Raw genomic sequence first — 20,512 nt, forward strand, 5'->3', positions numbered from 1 at the left:
GGCCTGGGGAATGGGGACCGGGGGGCTTTCGGCAGGGTGCTTGTTGACGGTTCCGCCACTCTGCCGTGAAAGTGAAACATCGACTCCGGGTGGGTGAAAGGTATTAATGCCGCTTTGGGTCTGAATCGATGTTCCCAACCTTTGAGTCGGGGGCTTACTGGTGTTTGGGATATGATTTGTAACACGCCGTTGTATTTAGTCGTTTATGTTCGCATCATGGTGTTCAAATTTTCAAGGATTGGCTATGGTCACATTATTCGGTTTAACTACGTAAACGGAATAAATATTCCTTTTCTGTATCGACGTGTTAAGCCACAACCCATTCCTGCGATGGTACGGAATTACCCGCCCTATCAATCTGATGGTGCAATGATCACATGGTTGGCGACATTGCAAAATAAACTAAACGCCAAACAACGAAAAAAGTCAAAAATGAAAGCGGGCTTGAATCGCTCGTGTAATGCAAGCAAGATACATGGGTTGGCGCGGATTCATCGCACGTAGCATTCATAAGATTGGTCTTTCGCGACATTGCGAAGATTTTTGAACGACCGAACGACGAAAACTCGAATCCGTCAGGCTTACCGAAACGAGCACGGTGTAAACAGCTGTGACATGCTGCTGCAACAAGAGAACTTATCCGGATTGACTTCTAAAAACAACTGGCAACCTTGCAAAGATCACCGGAAAAGGCCAGGAACGCAAACAAACTCCTGACGATGCATTACGAAACCCCAACAGTTCCATTTTTACTTTAGAATAAATGTAAACGAAATCCCGTACAAATAAATGTCAATTTGGACACTGTACGACCCCAGTGCAACAAGCCGCGGCTACAAATATACCTTGTCATATGGGACATAAAAACACACCGCATTACCGGATAATGAAATTTGATGCGCATTGTTACAAATTACATCTTTTCTTGGTCGCTCAGGGACTAGGGATTATTTTAAAAGGGCCAATTTATTGGTTTTATTTATAGACATTCCGACCTTTGGCTTACAGAAACCGATGGAATAACCTTGTTCGCCCGAGCGTAACCAAGCGAGGAAACACCTCATTTTTCCATTGACATTTTTCTAAGAATGAAAGGTATTTATGCTTCTGAAAACGGGATATCGTATTTGTCATTTAGTTGAAATAATGTCGTGCACAACTGAGAGACATTTCTAATCCAAAATAGTCCATCTCTGCATTTCAAGTAGCTTTGTTTGTTTCGATTGTAATAATTCTCACAACAATAAATACCTTGAAACCAAATGTACAAGTTGTACGTACAGTAGGTGTATATTTTATTGTCCGACGAGTGCTGGCTGTGACCGACGCCAGTCTTGCAGACACACAGTCTCTTGCCTGAACCCTTTCATGTGTTTCCAAACAAGTCGTTTCTAAGCATTGCCCTTGTTGTTAGCGGGTCAGCGGGGAGGAAATTTCGGTACGCCACTGCGTAAAACCAAGACAGTAAGTTCTCCGTAACCCAACACCGTCCGCACGTGGGCGCTGATGCTCGGTTTTGGTCGGACGCGACGTCAACCGACGGCGACAACATTAGAACCCAGAATGCTTGACTGCAGTTGGTAAATATGGGTTTGCTCCCAGTCCTTGACCTCGCATAGTTGTGCGTTTTCTACGTGAGGTTGCATGCTGAGCATTCGTCCCAAGAACCAGAGGAATAACTTAAAATAAGAACGCCGAATTTCTGTCTTTGAGTGAAAAATGACACGCTTGCCTGTATTGCTCAGCGACCTGCGGGATGCGTCTATCGCCAAGTACTCGCCTTCGAATTGTTAATGGGCTACCAGCATGGGTTCAACACGTCGTCCTGTCCATCACAGCCCTTGATGGAAAAACTTGTTTTTTTCTGTACTCGGTGACTCTGTCTATATTGGAATATTGAAATAATGTATTGATCTAATAGAAGCCGCTGTAGACAAGATTCCAAAACCAATCCTCATAAATAAGTGACGATGAGTTTATTTTCGTCGAACACATGCCAAAACACAAAAACATCTGAAGATTAGATACAAAGGAAACAGGTTCACCAAAGAAAGGCGACACCAATAAAGCGGATGTTTTGCGACCGAGAAAAGAAATTAAACGAGCTGAAAAAGAGTTGGCACAAACAGTAGAGTATTTACAAATATACGAAATATATTAAGTAGGACAAACCTTGTGTAAATGTACAAAAAAAAATATCTTTTTAGGAATTTTTGTGGCATTTCATTTTGAATTTCATCAGTACATGTTAATTGCAATTATTGTGTACAAAATTTTCCTATACCCGCTGACTTAATTTTATGAATCTTGACACAAATATGCGGGGGGAAATTATAGTATGCAATTATATGCTCGAAAAGTGGTAAATATTTAAACAAAGCAACATTTAACCTGTTGGCAACGATATATGTAGAAAAATCAAAAAGCACACCGAGGAAATGGAACTAATACAGCACAAACAAACCACTGACTGTTAAGCAACAGTATCACGCAAAATAACAAGGCTGCCCTTACTTGGCGCACAAAGTAAGACATTACCACGCCCACAAAATCCCGAAATCCACTTCAAAAAGCTTCGACTAAAGCCGAATTGGATCGGTAGCTCCATTCGGGCAAATCTTAGACTTTTTTGGGTAGCGCCCCTGTGAAGTACGCCGACACAATGGGTGGTGGGGGTTGGGTTTGCGGCTGGAAACGTACGTTGTTGGGTCGTCCTATCGTAGCCTTGTTAATCACCTGCACAGGAGAAATTTTAGGTTAAAATAGAAAACAATTCCAGTAGATCAGGACCGCCTGACAGTAGGGATTTGCATCATTGAGAAGCGCACTCGTTTAGTCCTCATTGTTTATGAAAGTAAGACTGGGGGTTATCTCCGTCTTACACCCGACCCAAATCAAATAACTCAGGCCTCAAAACGTGTAACGCAAGTGCGTAAATCCATGACTAAACCACGCTTGTATTAGAGGCGCGCCAGAGATCTTGGCCGAGTTCCAACCTGCTGGCTGAGGCGGTTCGAAGGGTTGCTCATCGTTCTGGCGGCGGTTAAGGTCTTTGGTGGTGATGGGGCGCCCCCTGGCGACGCGCTGCGAACTGTGATGACGTCAGTTGAGCGAGCAAGGTATTTCGGGTCAATGGAATGTTCGCTCCTGAAATTTTTGATTTGTGTTTGTGAAAGGTTGGCAGGTTCAAAAACACCAATGCAGTAGCTTTTCATGCAAAACTTCCTAAAATTATGGAGGATCATTATTCACGCTGAATTTGATACCCGAATATGTGTGTTCTGTCGAATCAAATTTCAGATAATTTACGGCCGAGCGGTCTGGTCGATTTATCAAACGGCAACTTTCCCACCGCAAAGCTTTCGTACAGGACAACTTCATGTTATTTTAACCTGAACTCAACGCAGACAGGCAAACAATACGCATACTCTTGGTTTGCAGCAAAACAACAGAGTGTGCATGCGCTTGGTAAATTTGACCCATGTATAATACACCTTTACCACCGTAATACATGGTTTAGCACTTTCGAAAACTTACTACAAAGACAAGCGCAACCACATCTGACTGCATTTTCTTTACACAACAAAAATTTGACGTACAATATTTGTGACTATTTGGGGATTCTGATTTATCCGTGCACGGGTGAAGTTGCTTTACCAATTATATCGGGTGTTAATAACATATTGAAAACTAACACTTGACTCAAAGAACGCATTTTCACCTAAATTATTGGTATTTGCACATTATTTAAATTAAAAACCAAGCAGCTTTAAAAAACACATGCACAGCATTCTTTCTTGAGGCTGAACGCGACAAGAATTCGTTGACAGACGAGCTGCGATTTCGCAGAGGCGCAAACGAACATAAACAAAACCACCATTGGCTTACACTGACTTGGGTGATTGATTTTCCTTATCCTTCTTGCCCGGATTATAGATGACTTGGGACGGCGTGTTCACGTTGGGTCTGGGGATGCGAGCGGTCGGAGAGTTGGTTTTTCCCGCTTGCTGTTGGCTCCCTGGACTGGACGATATGGGAATGGGGGTGTTTTGGGACACGGAGATGTGCGGAGGGGTTGGGTTTAAACCGATCGGTGTGCTGTAGTGTGGCTGGTGATACAAGACGAGTTTTGTAAGGGGAGCTGCGGCCAATCGGCTTGAGGCATAATTATTACTAACAATCACATTTGGCTCGCGACTACGTTAGTTATATTTTCAGAAGAAGTCGTTCAGGCTAACGAAACGTCTAAAGTTTAAACAAAGGCGTATGTTTCGTTTTTTTTAGTGACGCGCAGACAAGGCCACTTGACATGATAGATCAAGATTACCAATGTCACTTTGGTGAGTTATTCGCTCATATTTGTATATTCCCTTTTTACTAGAAGAACCAACACAATAACACACTGATTCGAAAACTGCGTGAAAGTGGGTTAACAAGCTTACAGTTGTTCGGTCGTATGACGGGAAGCCGGGGTTTATATGATGATTGTAGGAGTGAAGTTCTTGAACAGGCGCAGGGTGATTGGAAGGTTGGGGTGCTGCCACCTTGCGGCCGATGATCTGCCGTTCGTTAAGCTGTTTGTTTAACCAGTTGATTACTGAAATGAAAATGTAATTTTGTTGGGGAAATGTTCACCCTGGGAGGTGAATACATAAACACGGTAAATAAACCATGCTGTTTGCTTCGATTATGATGGTTTATAAAAATATCAATTAGCCCAGGTACCTACATACAGTTTAGTATGCATAATTTGGGTGTGATTTTTTTGGACAAGTACTAGCCAAATAGAAGTTGGGGACATTTTCGTAATGCTGCTTGCATACATAGCACTTATACAGTCTGGATTTTTTATTAATATTTTTTATGATTTTTTTTCAATGTAAAGATTAGCTGGAGAGCAATTGAAACTTCAAAGTTTAATTTGGTCATGAGAAGAACCCCTTAATGGAACATGGAACACATGTGTATTAAGGAGTGACCCCAAAAGCAAACCCGCCTCCCACCATTTTCATTGGTTTTCAGCAATCCCTTGCTCTCCTCCAGTTTTTCTAGAGTTGTTGTAAGTTGCTCTTTCAGTTTTGAAGTTTCATCCTGGGATTTCTACAAACACAAAAGTTGATCAAATAAACATGGGTTTTTCCAAAACTAAGAAGAAAAATTTCACACCTGTAGATTGGTGGATTTTTCCTCCAGCTCCTTCTTCATTTTGTCCAAAGCTTTCTCATTTTCCCCGATCACGTGTTCTTGTCTTGTTGTCACCTCATTCTTGATCTTCACCTTGTTTATGAATGTTTTTCGCTCATCCTGGAGTTTTCTGATGATTTCATTGCCCTGCAATTTCAATAGATCGTTGGTAATAATTCATACTTCTAACCAAACAGTCTAAGCAACTCTTGAAACTACATGATTGAATTGTTTAGTGTGACAGACTTAAGAAAAGATTGTGAGCAATCAATAGATTTATTCGCCAAATATTAAATTTCTTCTTAATATTTTTAAACTAATGATGGCCCATATAGTGGTCTAACTCCATGTTATATAGAGATGTACATAGTGACGCCACTGATCTCCACAGTCAATGTTTTCAGTACTATGTGCTGCTCTGTTTATTCTTAGTCTCTATGATTATATAAAAAGTTCCATGCACAGAAAAATGCAATATTTTTGAGTTATTAAAAAATATTTTCTGTGTTAAATGTTAAGTTTTATTACAATATCTGCTAACATGTAACTTTCTGTAATGTTTAAACCACATTGTTTACCTTCTTGATTTCCTCTGTCATGGTCTTAATTGTTGCTTCAAGTTTTCGTATTTGGGATTGTTGTTCACTCTTTCTTTCATCAAGTTGATCTTTCTGTTGTTCTGCCGCATCCAGTGATGAAGTTATCCTTGATACAAGCTGTTCCTTGTCCAGCAACTCTTGCTCCAACACTGCCACTCTGGTCTTCAACTGCTGGATAATTTTGTCCTGTGCAAACAAGCATGACATTTTTATATGAATTTGGAGGTAAGACCAATCAAAAAATTCAATATATATATAAATACTTTAGCAATAAAATGTTTTTACTTCATGAAATCTACCTAACCAGCAACACTTCTTTCACGTGACACAAGTTAACCTTCAATTCAATTTTAAATGTTACTAGAACAACTTTGTGTCCACGCTTCTGATTTTAGAAAACATGTTTCGCATTTTATTATTTTATTAATATATTTTTATTAGAACTTCTAGTAACATTTAAAATTATATATACTTTAGTTTGACTGATATATACCATATAGAAAAGTATTTCCAAAAATTACTTGGTTGTGCCTTTCAGTGTCAAGTGAGCAACTCTCCCTTCTAGCTTGCTGCAAGTCATTCCTACATCTTCTGTGTTCCTCCTCAAGTGCATTCAGTTTGGTCTTAAGTTCACGGATTGTTGCTTCAGCTCTGTATCGCCTGTCAGTCAGATCCTACACGGCAGAAAGTAATGTGTTAATCAAGAGCTATAGCGAGTCGTTATGCTAATTGGTGAAATATAAAAACGGACCTTGTTGGTATTTTCCAGCTCGGACAACCTTGCATCCCTCTGCCTTAGGTTTTTCTGATAGGAGCTTTCAAATTCCTTTCTTTCTCTGTCATATCTTTGTTGCATCTCATCTTGAATCTGGCACAAACAAACATAAATGTGAAAGAAATGGAATAGAAATAATAGACCAGACATAACTTTGGCAAGGGAGAACAAAATATGCAACAACAGTCATCAGTAATGTAAAAGTCAAGGGATTGGAAATGTTATTCAAAAACCAAGAATATCTCGCGTTACATTTATACATAGTTTTTTGTTATAGAGGCCAGTTAAATCTATAGGATGTCTAACCCAGGGATCCACAAATGGTGGGTCACAAACAACTCAATTTTTGGTTGCCAAAATATCCTTTGAGTCAAGAAAATTGTAAATATATTGACAAAGTTTTCTTTCTTTAAAATAAATACAATGTTTGCATAACTATCACTTGCATTAAGTTGCTACATAATAATTTTTCAAATGTTTCATTCTAATATCACAGTTTGTTGGGATTATCGCGAGCATAAATGATTGACAGTAAAATCGCATTTGTTCTTATTTGGGTTGCGAGACACTACAAACATTTTTTGTTGGTCGCGCCAAAAAGTATTGGCGAACCCCTGGCCTAACCTACAATAATGTAAAGGCAGTGCATTGAAAAAAAGAACCTTGCATTATATATTTTACCTTAAGGGTCTTCTCCCTTTCCAAATTCATCTCTCTTGTATGTTGAGTAGTAAGTCTCTCAGATCTTCCACCAGCCTCTATCCTTAGTTGATCCAACTCCCTTGAACGATCGGACAACTGCTGCCTAGTGTGTTCCAACTTGTGTTTTAAATCAAGCTCAGTTTGTTGCAGTTTTCCCTCCAAAGCACTTTGTCTTTCCTGTCACACAAAATGCCATATTAGCGTCATTCAAAATTTCCAATGCACTTGTATTTACCATTGAAAGTTTCAGGCATGTTGCCAGGTATTTCTTCACATCAGTGTCATTAGCAGGGAGCAAATTCAAACAAAGATGAATAAGATGCTTGAATGGGTTTGTTTCGATAACTTTCAAAACTCCATTGCCCAAATGAAGGCCTTCAAATCCAGATGACGTTCTCTCATTCACTTCAAACTACAGGAATTTTTTTTAAATAACACATTTGAAAGAATTCATCCCAGAGAAAATAAAAGCAAAAGTTGCACGAACCTGTAACAAAAACTTTGGTGTTTCTTTTGTTTCTTCAATGTAACACTGTTGTAACAGAGCTATAAATCGCTGTGGGAAAGCGCTAAAGTCAACCAGAAGCCCTTGTTGCGTCTTTAAGCTGAAAACAATAAAATTGAACATTACCAAGTTGTTGTAAAAAACTGCTCCTAATCTAGTGGTTCTCAAATATTTCTGTCCCATGCCCACCACAATTAAAGCTTACTTTGTCATCAGTAAAAAAAATTCAAAACTACTTTGTGATATAAATTATAAATGCTTAAGGTTATAGAATTGATAACACAATGCTGTTTACATATTTGCTTGATAACAAGAAAGGTTTCAGTCCAGTAATTTTTGATCTAGAATTGATTTTTCTATGCATACACCAAATGTCCTCAGCAACCTACCAAATTTTTGCCCCACCCAACCAACAGGATGCTGAAATTTAAAAACCACTAATTTAATAAAAGATTTTTTTACCATTGAAAATCTTCTTCCCCAAGACAGAGATTGTATAAAAAGAAAGGATCCTTGTCATCGGTAAACCGGACCAGAAGATCTTTGCGATGTAGTGGTGAGACGGTGGTTTGCACTTCCACAGTAACTTTGATATGTACTTGCCTTTATACAATATTGGCTACATATTAAAACAGTGAGGCCTAGAACATGCCAATTAATAAATGTAGTTTGTATTATAAACAAAAAAATGGGTATTTAGGTTAAATTTGATGCATGTACTAGCCACTTGCTTTTCAATGGTGTAAATTTTCAAATAACGTAATACATTTGTGAATTTTGACACTGTTTAGCTATATTTAAACTTACTTATCTTCCGCTTCCTGGCATTTTAGATTGACTCTGTGGGTCTCGGAGTACAGGGTTTCGGTCATTATTTTGTCAAAACTTAGTTTGCCTGCTGAATAATTTATAAAAACAGAAAATACGTTTATATAAATTTTAACATTTGCATTTGCCGCGTTTCCAAAACTTCGCGATTCACTAACGGATATTCTACGGTTGACTGGTTAACGTTCTTATGATATCTATGAATACGAATTTCTATGGCTTAAAAACTTAATTCATGAAAAATTGTTGTACTTTGAAAATACTACAATAACATTTGTGTTTGTTTGATGGCATAGAAGAAAAAGTAAGGACTATTGAAATCTGTTTGTTTTTTTGCAATTTTTGATGATTTTTAGCATGAAAACTTTTTTCACGCTAAATAAATAAAATAAAGATCACACGTTTTCCAACACGACTGGGTTTTATTGCTCTATGTACTTCAGAAATGCCTGGGCAATTATACGAAACATTACCAGCAAAGCTGTTTATGATACATATCGTGTTGTGTATTTGACAGGCATCTTGTTCCCCGATACATGTAACTTGATACAGGCCCAAACAATCAGCACTGTAGCGCAGAACTAGCTGCCTTCACAACCATCACCAAGCATTTAAAGTGGAAAGTAAATGTTTATGCTCTCTACAAACGTGTGTGGAGAGTGTAGATTGGTCGCCTGAAGCAAACGAAAAATAAATTTGTTGGATAGCAGCACATGGGCTACAACGGATTTGGAATTGTAACTTACCTATGAAATGAATTGTTTAAACCAGGCAATAGCTGAGGAAAGAATTCACCAGGTATGTTTGGAATGCGCAATTGAAACAAAAATCCTAATGTTGTCGTAGTTTGAAAACTTGTTTCGGTAAAAGTAAACCACAAACTTTCCTCTGTGAAAGTCTTTGTCACTACTTTGGATTTTTTCAAGTCTGTTTACAAACTTTTACGATTATGGTCGTCATGTCATCAAGGTTCGACTCCTGCTCACCTTGGGTGTGGATCCTGAATTCAGAGACAAGAAGAATTTTTACAGAACTCCTCTTCTTAAAGCATCCATACTGTCATGCGAAGACTCGGCCCTTAAAATAACCAAAGTATGAATATAAACTAATAATGTGTGAGTAATTTAAGGCTATACAAGAACGCAGCAAGATTGTATGTAGAAGGCGTAAATGTTTGACATACTTTTTAGATCAGATTTGTGAATTATAGTGCACTGCCACCATATTGGTTAACACTTAAATTGGCGCCCCTTTATAAGACTATCATGACTCTCACAATCAAATTGTGGTGCGTTGTACTTTACCGTGAAACTTTATTTTGAAAGATTCTTCTTCGGATGGGCGTCAACGTTAACGCCATTGACGACAAATGTCGCTCTGCCCTGCATTACGCTTGTGAAAGCGGAAAAAGCAAATTGATTGAAACGCTTTTAAAGGAGGGGTCTGTGGAACTGAATAAACAAGACACTGAAGGTATGGGTGATGTTTCGATACTTCGAAATCTTCTACAGCGTTTCAAAATATGTGGCAAACATATCCGTTATATTTACATGGAGTTGTTGTAGTTATAACAGCAAAAAGCTATATTTTACTGTCAGTTTTGCTTCAAGCGACAAACCCACGTGTTGGCAAATTTGTCACAGGGCGCACACCTTTGATGTTGTCCGCGATGCACGGACATCTGCGAGCGTCCAGGATTCTTACACTGAGATTGGCCAAGTTTGATTTGGATATGGATTTGCGGGATAACCATGGTTTTACCTCTCTTTTATTTGCAATTAAAAATCAAAATTATGATATTGCCCATGATTTAATCAGGTGAATTCTACAAAATGGTTTTAGTTTTGAAAGCAGTGGTAGGGAATATAATGTCTTTTGTTTGGCAAAGGTACGGTAATGCGTCCACCACAATCCGTGACGACGTACTTTTCAAAAACGCCGGTGATTGGCTGAAGAAAACTTTACTTGACAGTTATCCCTATTTCAATCAAGCGAAAAGGTTGGAAAAAGCGAAAGTCTCTGAAAACCAAGAGGAGAAAGAAAACCAATTTGATGCCGACCCGTCAAACGTTCCACTTGTAACGGTCGCAAGCTCGTACGATGGAACTAGCGAGTCACAATTTAACGAAGGCGCGTCGGAGGCGACATCCACCATAAGGGAGGCCGCTGCGTTGTCTGGCCTGCTGTTTGAGCCCGATCCCTACGGAAGGCATAGCAGGCCTCCGTCGAGCGTCGTGTCTAAGTTTAGTGCCTCGTCGGCGTCGGTATTGAAATCATCTATTATTGGACCGTGGTTAACATCTTAATAGTTCTTGTGCCTTTTTGTTGCAGCCAAAGCGCATTCCATCCGCGATCTATTCTGATAAAATGCCGCAGCTTTCGGAGTCCGGTTCCGTGAGGGTAGACTCCTCCAAAAGCGGGAGAAACGTTTTGACGCAACGAGCATTGAGACAAAGTGCCGAAGAATCCGAACGCCGGTCTCAACGGGGCTCGGCGGTGTTGTTGCAGAGCAAGGAAACCCAAAACGCGAGAACGAAAATAAACTCGGCAGCCAACAATATTCGTCGCGAAGCCATCTCAAATGCCGCCGTCAACCTGCCAATATCTGTAGATGCGCAACAATACAACCGGCCAGCGAGCAAGAACAGTTTCCTACTTTTGGTCAAGGTACCCGCCAAGGACCACTCAAAAACCAACTTGACATCAATACAGAAACTAAAACAAGCGATTCATGAACAGCGAAGGCGGAAAGTAACACGCCCTAGTACCCGACTGACAAGACCCTACACCGCCATACCCTACGAGGCGGCAACTGAGGAATCCAAACTTCCTGTACGGCCTCACACAAGGGCCTATGTTGCAGGACAAGGTCGTAAATCCCCCATTGTTTCCAAGACAACACAAGTCATTGAACAAACCGCGCCCACTCAGCCCTCCATAGCGAAAGCACAATCCTTGATATCGTTAAGCACACTCATTTCGGACGATGCTTATGCTTACGGCCCAAACCACCACAAACAGGCCAGGTAAATAAACTTCCACCATCTACTGTTTACCATACCGTCTATACTAGACATACAATGTAACATTACTTATCGTCGCAATTCAGATCGATAGAAAAGGCACAACGAAACCTTCGAACGCTATTTGCGCTGTACACCGACAGTTATCTTTGGGTCCCAGCCAAACAGAAACCAGCGTCCCTCTCAGTTCAGGTCAGTTGCGTTGCAAGACCGGGCAATGACGTTGCATTTTGTTGTGCGTGCGTTAATGCTATTCCACGCAATACGGTTACTCTGTACCAAATCACGACAATCCTAATTATAGTTATGCTGTTACAGATGCCACCGGAACCAAGCGAAAAACTTACTCTGACGTCGGAGTTCACAACGTCAGTAAGCGATCTTGCAAGTATTGTGGAGCGCGGCTCTGTGGCACCAAGCGAGGCAATAAGTTTACGGCAAGAGGGCAGACTGGGCAGAGGAAGGCTGGCAAGTTCAAGCGCACTTTCCAGAACTTCGCGGAAGTCAGCGGGAGGGAAAAGCACGTCAAGCAGCAATTACAGATAACTGAGTTGTTTGACTTGTTCGAATCGTTTGTTTGCATTCACCCTTTTTCTTCACGTGTCGAGCCAACATGGAAGCCACTGTGCCAATTGTACAGTTATGTGGCCTCAAAGGAGTAGTACACGGTGGAAATTACGCGCGTTGCAAAGAATGTTACAAGATATATCGGGAGGTTATATATTGTTTAATGCTACATTTTGTTCAGTCATAACTTGCCGAACAGACAGAATGAAAGAACGCCCAAGGCTCTGTTTTTTTGTGCAGTGGTGCGGAACAGACAGCATCGTGTTGTGTTGTGTGAGAGAGGTTATTTATTGGTGTTATTCCAGTTTGTTCCAAAAACGCGATATTCGCTTTACTTTCGAAAAATATCAGGTTTTATTGAATAACATGCAGCAATTACATGAATGTCTGCTTGTTTTAGCGGGAGGTACTTGTCAAACTGGTTCGGGACAAATCAAATACTGTCGAGGACCAATTTCCCGTGTACTCAAAATAGAATAGGACAATTGCCAATTAACTGCCTGAGGTGCAGGCAGACTGCATTCAGTTTGCATGCGGTCTTTGCATATTCAGGGTATTGTGCTTCGTGAAATTCCTTTTGTTGCAAGGAACGTGCTATTCACCGGTATTGATGTTTAGGATGTCACGCTGCAGTGTTTAGCGTGACTATAGGCAAACTTTGCCGGAAACTAGTTATCATGGCTGGCACAGCAGCCACTCGGTTAGTGTACTTTGGAGCACAGCACAAACCGAGGTGGTTTGTGGAACAATGTCCTGGTTTGCCCGACGTACAAGAGGGCGAAGTTATAGTGAGAGTTATTTTAACAACTCTCAGCGCTGATGATCTTAAAACGTTCACTGGTAGGTAATGATGGCACAGGAAATTACATATTTCCTACAACTTGGTAATAACTAATAAATTCCCAACTATATGACATGCTCGGACCGTGGCGGTAAGCGCTTACTACCATACTGTACTACACGTTCTAAACGCAACTGTGAGCACACGCCATTATCTTATAACACTGACAGACAAGTAATTTGAAGACCTGCTTTATTTGCGTCTGGTGGTGTATTTACTGTCATGACAGCAGCTTAAAACTGACAGATATATAACCCTTTGTTGCGTTCAGTTAAACAACGCCACTTTCCTGTAGAAATGCGCAATGATGTTGTGCCAGCGGTGATTGGTTGCGAGGGAGTGTGCGAAGTTGTCCAGGACCGAAGATCAAACCTAGTCAGCTTCAACCAACTCCATTCCAACACAAGCAACGGAGAAACCATTCCAGGCACCGAGCATTTCAATCGCGGGGAAGATATACCTTTGCCTATTGGAACACGGTGCTCTTTCAACATCTCCGTGCCTTGTGAAGAATGCCAAGAATGCAGGTTTCGAGTTAGATCAATGTTCTCTGTTGGCTTTTTAGTTGTTAACCCATAATCCAGTGGTTCCCAACTATCACGAATTGATGACGCACATTTCTCAAAAATCAAAATGTTATTACGACGCACACCAAAAATTCTGACCTTTTTTGAGACAGGCCTACGCTTTTTCTAGTGTTGACCTTTCTTTTGATAGCGCTTACGAAATACGGTAATTGGTTTTTTTAATTACTGAGCGAGCATGCAGTTTGATCTGGAAATAAAATTCGTGTAGCTTCCAAGAAAGCTCCCCTAACATTGCTAAAACGACGCACCATTTAGGAATCTCCCCCGTAATCGATTGCTGCGTTGGTAATTTGCTGCAGTGACATTTCGTGGAAATAAAAATTGAGACTCAAATGTCACGTTATCGAAATACGTGTATCGAGAATTAAGCTACTAAATCCGATTTTCCTTACCTTATTGTAATGTTGCTTCTTTATACTTTTGACAGCGCTGTATCGAAATCATTAACAATTTCTCTAAATCTGGTCAAAACTATGGTATATTTTCAGGGCCGGGAACACCCGTTGGTGTTGCAACAAAATAGAGTACGGCAGGTGTCCACTTTCTTCAGGCAAAGGTTTCAGCGGCACCTTCGCCACACACATAGTTCTGAGGAGAGGAACGACGATTGTTCCAGTTCCTGTCTGTGTTTCCGACCGTTTGGCGTCCATTGCCAACGACACTGTAGCTCCGATGGTCCATGCTGTCGAACAGGCTCGGTATATATATACTTATTCAGAATGGTATAAAAATAACAATTAGGCAGAAACATTTTGGAAATTCAGTTTTATACAGGGTTTCTTTGTTCAATGCGACAGCACTTGTGACAGGATCCAACCTTTCTGCTGTATTCGCTTGCCTGTTGTTACGTCACAATGGGTGCGAGCGCGTTGTTTGTTGCGACACAAATCAGTCCAGACTCAAATTGATGGCTAAGTTTGGATTCGAAACTGCTTCCCCAGCGTACGTGGAAAACATGATGTGTTCGAAAAGTCGCCGAGGTAAAGGTGTTTACGTCACATGCCTAAGGATGAAAACTTTACTTTGTCAAACAGAAGTCTGTTTAGGGTTCGTGAATATCATCGTTAATAATTCAAAGCTCATTTGTTTTTCAACCATGTCCGCTTGAAAGACAATAATGTTTTAACTAAAAATGTATTGCAAAAAAAGTTCACCGAACTTTGTGGTTACGCAGGTGCCGACTGCGTAATTGACACCGCCGGCAGTCAAAGCCTCATGGAAACAGGACTACGTGTCTTAAGATGTGGTGCCAGATACGTTTGTTGCAAATCAAGTGACAACATCTGTTTACAGATCAATAGCGCTGAGGTTAGTAATCTACATTTTTATTTGCGTTTCTTGGTGTTTGTACGCATGTAAATGTAATTAACAATGTCCCAATGGGTGGATAAACGTTAGCCTGCACAATCTTTTCAAAAAAAATCAAAAATGTGTTTGTGTTCACGCAGGTCATACGTAAGGGATTGTCGATAACCGGTGCGAGTGGATATGAACCTCACCACTTAAAAGAAGCTCTGCGGTTCTTAGAAAATACACACGATCAATATCCATTCGATGAATTATTCAGTAGACGAACTTACAACCTCCACGAGTTCGAAGCCGCAATTCACGTGGCTGAGTTAAACGCCTTCCACCGGGTTTGCCTAACGCCGTGATCAAAGTGGATCTTCCATACGTAGTGAAATTATGTTTTGCTCACAATACACGCTGTGACCAGTTCAATCGTATCGCCACATAGTGATATATTGGTTACAGCATGTCGCCAGTTTTTCAGTTCATGTATATGTCATCACAGTGCGGTAAGGTTTCACGTGTATTGTCGTGACACTGGCTCTGAAATTCGCCAGTGAATCTATGTAGGTAATTGGATTGGCTTGAAATCTAATTTCCCAGTGACATTTGCTGATGCAATGACAGTAGCGAAATTTGAAGGCTGACGGTCGATCACGTTTGCACGGTTGTACGGCTCAGTTTAGTACGCAATATTTCTCTATTTTCAACTTGAAATGTGTGCCACCGCAAATTAAGGAACAAATTAATATTTTGTACAAGCGAAGATTGTGTTTTTTCTCATACAAAATCCAATCTATTTAATTAAATTTTCACAACCCTGTGCAATTCAATGTTATAGCTGATGGACTGGTCGAAAAAATGTTGATATTGCCTCGTTGTAGCAATCTTCGGAAGATTCTTTTCCGGACCTAACGACATCAAGTTTAAACAAGCTTTTCTTTTCGCACTGTTTCAAAATGCAAACCCTCGTTTTGTATGAATAAAAAATTGGGACGCCAGCGGGTCAGCGTCACAGAAGTTTTTTACTTTGTGAGGTTGTTACGGAAGTGAACGAATCACATGCTTTTTAGAATATAAACAAATTTATGATACAAAATTGCACAATTAGTGTGACAGTCGAAGATGCATTGCAAAGGTTGTAGGATTGTAGGGAACTTTTGGGTGCAAATCTCAGCATTCCGTGACAATTTTAAGAGTGCTTTTAGACCGTCTTGGCTTTTAACCAAATAAGAGCTGAAGATTTGGTCATGTTTTATGAAAAAAGGAAGGTGCTTATACCTAATTATTTATAATTGTATGTAAGACCCATATCTATCTTTCACAATGCCGTGGAAATTATTTGCTGGATAGTTCCACTTCATAGAAGTATTCTCAGTTGCCACCGAGAGGGTGACTTTGCATCTTCTGGATCTAAATTTTCCAGCAAGTTTTTAATACATAAATGCGTTTTCGCTACAGTGCATAATGTACTTACAATTGATTTTTAGAGAAAATTAAGGTTACCAGTCAATTGGTACTACTGAAGTAAATAATTTAAAACAATGTTTTTATTTGCCTTATGAAACGCATGTGCTGTTTCATTATTTAGGCGATTCTTTTCATTTAACTACAGTATTCAACTTTTGCATAACTCGGTCGTGTTTGCATTATTTAAACCTATATTGCCGAGAGCTTGTTTGCCTGTATTAGCTCAAGGTAGCATAATACTACTTGTTTACACGACGTCAGAAAAAACTGACATACTAAATCACAAATTTCACATAAAAATATATATCTCCCTTATGTTGTTGTCAAACTTTTAAAAGCTCGCGTTAGTTTGGAGAAATAAAGGCCGTAATTTTTCATACAAGTGTGTTGCTAACTTGATCAGGGAGTTTGTTCACTGGTAAGTTATTGTCCGCGCAAATTAACCCTCTGATTTCGGAGATTTCACCTTTTGTGGTGGACACTAACCTGAAAATAACGAAGGGCATAAAGTCAACAAACATAGGCCAGTACTGGTAAAAAACTATTAGTCACATATAGCTACTATTAGTCACATATTTTTTAATGGCATGTTTGATAAGTTTGTGTTTGTACGTGCCTAAATGTAATTGGTTAAATGCATAAATTTAGACACTGTCGACGATATTTGTAGAAAACCAATTAGAATTTGTGTATGTTAATGCTACGTATTTTAAATCTTGCCATTTGCGGCTGCGACGTTCAAAATCCGTTTTTACTCGTTAATTTAAGCGTAGATACGTAATTGGCGATTCTTACGAAATTAAACCAGTAGGTGGATGTAAATCATTTGTTAAGGATAAATGAGAGTTTGATTTCTATGAATCGGCTGTGTAGTCTTTATGGCTGACAGAGACTCAGTAACGGATCAATGCAGAAAATGATAAATAATCCTAAGTCGTCTGTCTGTTTCAAGTTATAAGGATAAGTGAGAGGTGACTTGATCAGTAGTTTTATTGTTTATAATAAAACAAGTGAACGTAAACCCAAACCCGCAGAACTGAGTAAGTGAAAAATCCGGAAACGTGTTAGAGCACGATAAAGTGCGTCACATAAATAAAAGCTCTTCGTTGCTGTCTGGTTGTATGCAGAACCATGCGCATATGCTACATATACTTTATCTTAAGTAAAGTTTGAGAGCAAATATGGATTGTATGTTAACTTTAATTCAAGAATGGTTCACAATACCAGCAGTTGCAGCAGTTGTTTTGTTCATTGCTTCTGTAAACTACTTGTACAGGAGACCAAGAAACTTTCCCCCAGGACCGACAGGTTTACCGTTTGTCGGCATTTTGCCTTTTCTTGAGCAGAGCCCAGAGGAAAATTTCTTGAAATGGAGCAAAAAATGGGGACCGATAATATCTGTGAGCATGGCAATGGAAGACACAGTTGTGTTAAACGACTATGAAAGTATTACACAGGCAAGTAATCAAAAGTCCCATTTTACACTGATAACTCTTTGAATCTATTATTACAGGCCTTAGTGAAAGAGAAGGAATTGGTTTCTGGTCGTCCGCCTTTGGATATGTTTAAGACATTTTCTGACGAAACGAACGGGTTGATTTTCGTCGACTATACGCCTGCATACAAAGCTCACAGGAAATTTTGTCTGGCAAATTTTCGCCAGTAAGTACGTGACAATGGTGTGCTCTCAAACCTCAAATTTGTGGGGATTGTCGAAGTGTCCGGAATCTATCTTATGTTATTTTTCAACTCATTCGTTTTGTGGTTGTTCGAGATGAGTTGTTTCAAACCCAAGACTTTAACTCGCTTAAACCCATAAAATACTTGGATTAAACCAAATTTTTGTGTTGGCTATACGCTATTTAAAATTTGCCCTTGGTGCTTCGGTTTTGTCATAAGTTATGAAGAAAATATATTATGTAGGTTTGGAATTGGCAAGAAGAGCATGGAGACTTGCGTGATTGAGGAAATAAGTTATCTTAATCAATCCATTAAAAACCAGGAAGGAAGGCCTTTTCATATTGCAGTGAGTTAAATATATTATAATATATAAGAAATATTTATTTACGTTGTTGAGACAAGCTTACGTGACAGGCCACCTTGCGGAATGCAGTGTCAAATAACATATGCAGTGTCGTTTTCGGGCAGCGTTTCGATTATTCGGATCCGATATTTGCGAGGTTGATGCATCTTCTACTAAATAGGTACCATATATAACTTTCGCGATCTGAAAATCAGTTACACTGCTTTTTACATCATATTTGTCCAGTGTCAATGACCCCGACGTAGCAAGAAAACTCGCTTACGCAAGATTTGCAAACTGGTTGCGTTATATTCCACCATTTTCTACTGCTGTTTGGCAATTACGGAAGGAAAATTCTGAGATGTGCGGTGCGTTTTTCTGTTGTTTCTTTCTGGAAATCAGATTAACATTTTTCAAACACTGTGTAGATATAATGCGCGGCATTATTAATGAACACAAGAAGACTTTATTGAAGGAAAACCCAAGAGACATTGTTGATGAATACTTAATATCGATGAAGGGAGACGGTGCAGAATATTTTTCGGTAATGTATGTTATTTCAGAGCAGTGGGTTCCAGCCTGGGGTTCGCGGACACCAAAGGCGTCCGTGGGATGGTTCCAACCTGTGAAGCAAATACCTTCGTGTTTGTTGTACCTAAACTTTCGTGTCTGTTATTGTACACCCATAGCAATTTTGTAATGCAAAGTAATGTAAAACTTAGTTCTTAACAAGGCGTACTGATAAGTTATCGTTCCGCAGATTTTATGAAAGGGGTTCATGATTACAAAAAAGGAACCGATGGTTTTGGGGTTAGATTTCATTGTTGATTGCTGTTGTTCAGGATAATGGCCTGGTTGAGTTTTGCCGTGACTTGTTTATGGGCGGAACTGAAACGACCACGAGTACAATTCGGTGGGCAATAATATTTATGCTTCATAATCCTGAAACACAGAAGAAATTACGAAAGGAAATTGTCAATGTGCTTGGTAATTTTGGTGCAACTAATCAATGTCATACATTGCGATAACTAAAAATAGAGTCAACAATTAACATTACGCCGTTATCATTTTCCATTTAAACCTGTATTGATACGTTGAAGGTTATCGGAAAAGTATTCAAATGCTTGAGAATTTAAACATAAACGATCATTGATGTTTAGGTCATGATGGAATCGCATCCATGTCGGACAAAACAAACATGTCTTACACCAATGCATTTATTGACGAATTACAGCGGATGCGCCCATTGCTGCCTCTCGGCGTTGTGCACAAAACCAATGGAAAAGTGAAACTTGGAGGATATGATATACAGAAAGATACCACGGTACAAATAATCCAATTAACTAAGATTTTTTTAATTTTCCATACTCTATAATAGGTATTGGCAAATCTCTGGGGTGTTCAAAACGACTCTGATCTTTGGAAAAATCCCGAAAAGTTTCATCCAGAGCGACATTTGGACGAAAACGGAAACTTTGTGAAATCAAAATATATGATTTCTTTTGGACTTGGTGGACGGCGATGTGTTGGGGAGACACTGGCAAAAGTCGAAGTGTTTCTATTTCTAGTTTCCATGGTACAAAAATTCCACTTTCGAGCGCCTCCAGACGGCCTTCCCAGTCTATATGACAGAAGCAACGTTGGGGTTATAATTCCAGCACCGTTTAAAGTAATTGCTGACGAGTTGTAACGTCTTTGCATTAGAAGTTAAATAGCAATTTCGTGGTCTGTTCAAAAACTTCGGTTCTGTGATGCATTTTGTATAGCCAACACAGGAAAATTATGCCACTACCTATACTGTGTTCCAACGATACTGGTATTAGCCATCGATAATTAAGGACACTGACAGATCTTTTTTGGAATACATGTTGCTTGTCTTGTGCCACGTAAAACGGCACTTGGTAAGAATAAAATTGTACATACATGGATTGGATGTCTGAGATAGTTTACCAACAGAAGGAAATTAGGAGAGATGGGTTTGGCAGCGTTATTTTCAAAAAATCTGTCAGCTCTACAAACCTGCAAAGCAAGTCAAACTTGGTTGATTAAATATTTTTGAAAATACTTTGGTGCAAAGTTTTTGTTGCTGAGAGCGTATCAGGCAGCGGATGATACCAA

At 39.7% G+C, this 20,512-nt stretch overlaps 4 protein-coding genes across 5 annotated transcripts; 3 read left to right on the plus strand and 1 right to left on the minus strand.

Moving 5' to 3' along the window:
* Positions 1-2,025: 2,025 nt before the first annotated feature.
* Positions 2,026-8,659, minus strand: LOC145900920 (spindle assembly abnormal protein 6 homolog). 2 transcript variants are annotated; one of them, XM_082988894.1, is made up of 14 exons: positions 8,573-8,659; positions 8,228-8,368; positions 7,748-7,865; positions 7,496-7,672; positions 7,240-7,437; positions 6,535-6,651; positions 6,305-6,457; positions 5,763-5,969; positions 5,167-5,331; positions 5,004-5,100; positions 4,443-4,597; positions 3,895-4,109; positions 2,997-3,147; positions 2,026-2,736 (listed from the first exon to the last, which is right to left on the minus strand). In XM_082988894.1, the coding sequence occupies exons 1-14, from the start codon at positions 8,635-8,637 to the stop codon at positions 2,620-2,622; spliced, it is 2,076 nt and encodes a 691-aa protein (XP_082845020.1). In that variant the 5' UTR covers positions 8,638-8,659; the 3' UTR covers positions 2,026-2,619. The 2 variants fall into 2 exon arrangements, with proteins under 2 accessions (XP_082845020.1, XP_082845019.1); XM_082988893.1 differs by having other exon boundaries at positions 3,889-4,109.
* A 544-nt stretch (positions 8,660-9,203) lies between these two features.
* On the plus strand, positions 9,204-12,557 carry LOC145906881 (uncharacterized). The gene is made up of 8 exons (XM_082994348.1): positions 9,204-9,391; positions 9,563-9,685; positions 9,919-10,066; positions 10,237-10,411; positions 10,482-10,857; positions 10,925-11,619; positions 11,703-11,808; positions 11,935-12,557. The coding sequence occupies exons 1-8, from the start codon at positions 9,347-9,349 to the stop codon at positions 12,160-12,162; spliced, it is 1,896 nt and encodes a 631-aa protein (XP_082850474.1). The 5' UTR covers positions 9,204-9,346; the 3' UTR covers positions 12,163-12,557.
* A 190-nt stretch (positions 12,558-12,747) lies between these two features.
* LOC145906941 (uncharacterized) lies at positions 12,748-15,857 on the plus strand. The gene is made up of 6 exons (XM_082994396.1): positions 12,748-13,023; positions 13,320-13,551; positions 14,100-14,309; positions 14,386-14,591; positions 14,786-14,919; positions 15,060-15,857. Exons 1-6 carry the CDS (start codon positions 12,861-12,863, stop codon positions 15,264-15,266), a joined length of 1,152 nt encoding a protein of 383 aa, XP_082850522.1. The 5' UTR covers positions 12,748-12,860; the 3' UTR covers positions 15,267-15,857.
* A 1,695-nt stretch (positions 15,858-17,552) lies between these two features.
* Positions 17,553-20,100, plus strand: LOC145910047 (cytochrome P450 2U1-like). Its single transcript, XM_082997146.1, has 9 exons — positions 17,553-17,828; positions 17,885-18,033; positions 18,295-18,397; positions 18,466-18,575; positions 18,641-18,762; positions 18,823-18,938; positions 19,237-19,381; positions 19,555-19,718; positions 19,773-20,100. The coding sequence occupies exons 1-9, from the start codon at positions 17,553-17,555 to the stop codon at positions 20,082-20,084; spliced, it is 1,497 nt and encodes a 498-aa protein (XP_082853272.1). The 3' UTR covers positions 20,085-20,100.
* Positions 20,101-20,512: the final 412 nt, after the last annotated feature.

The sequence above is a fragment of the Ascidia mentula genome, chromosome 1, assembly GCF_947561715.1.
Source record: "Ascidia mentula chromosome 1, kaAscMent1.1, whole genome shotgun sequence".
NCBI classification, from domain to species: Eukaryota; Metazoa; Chordata; class Ascidiacea; order Phlebobranchia; family Ascidiidae; genus Ascidia; species Ascidia mentula.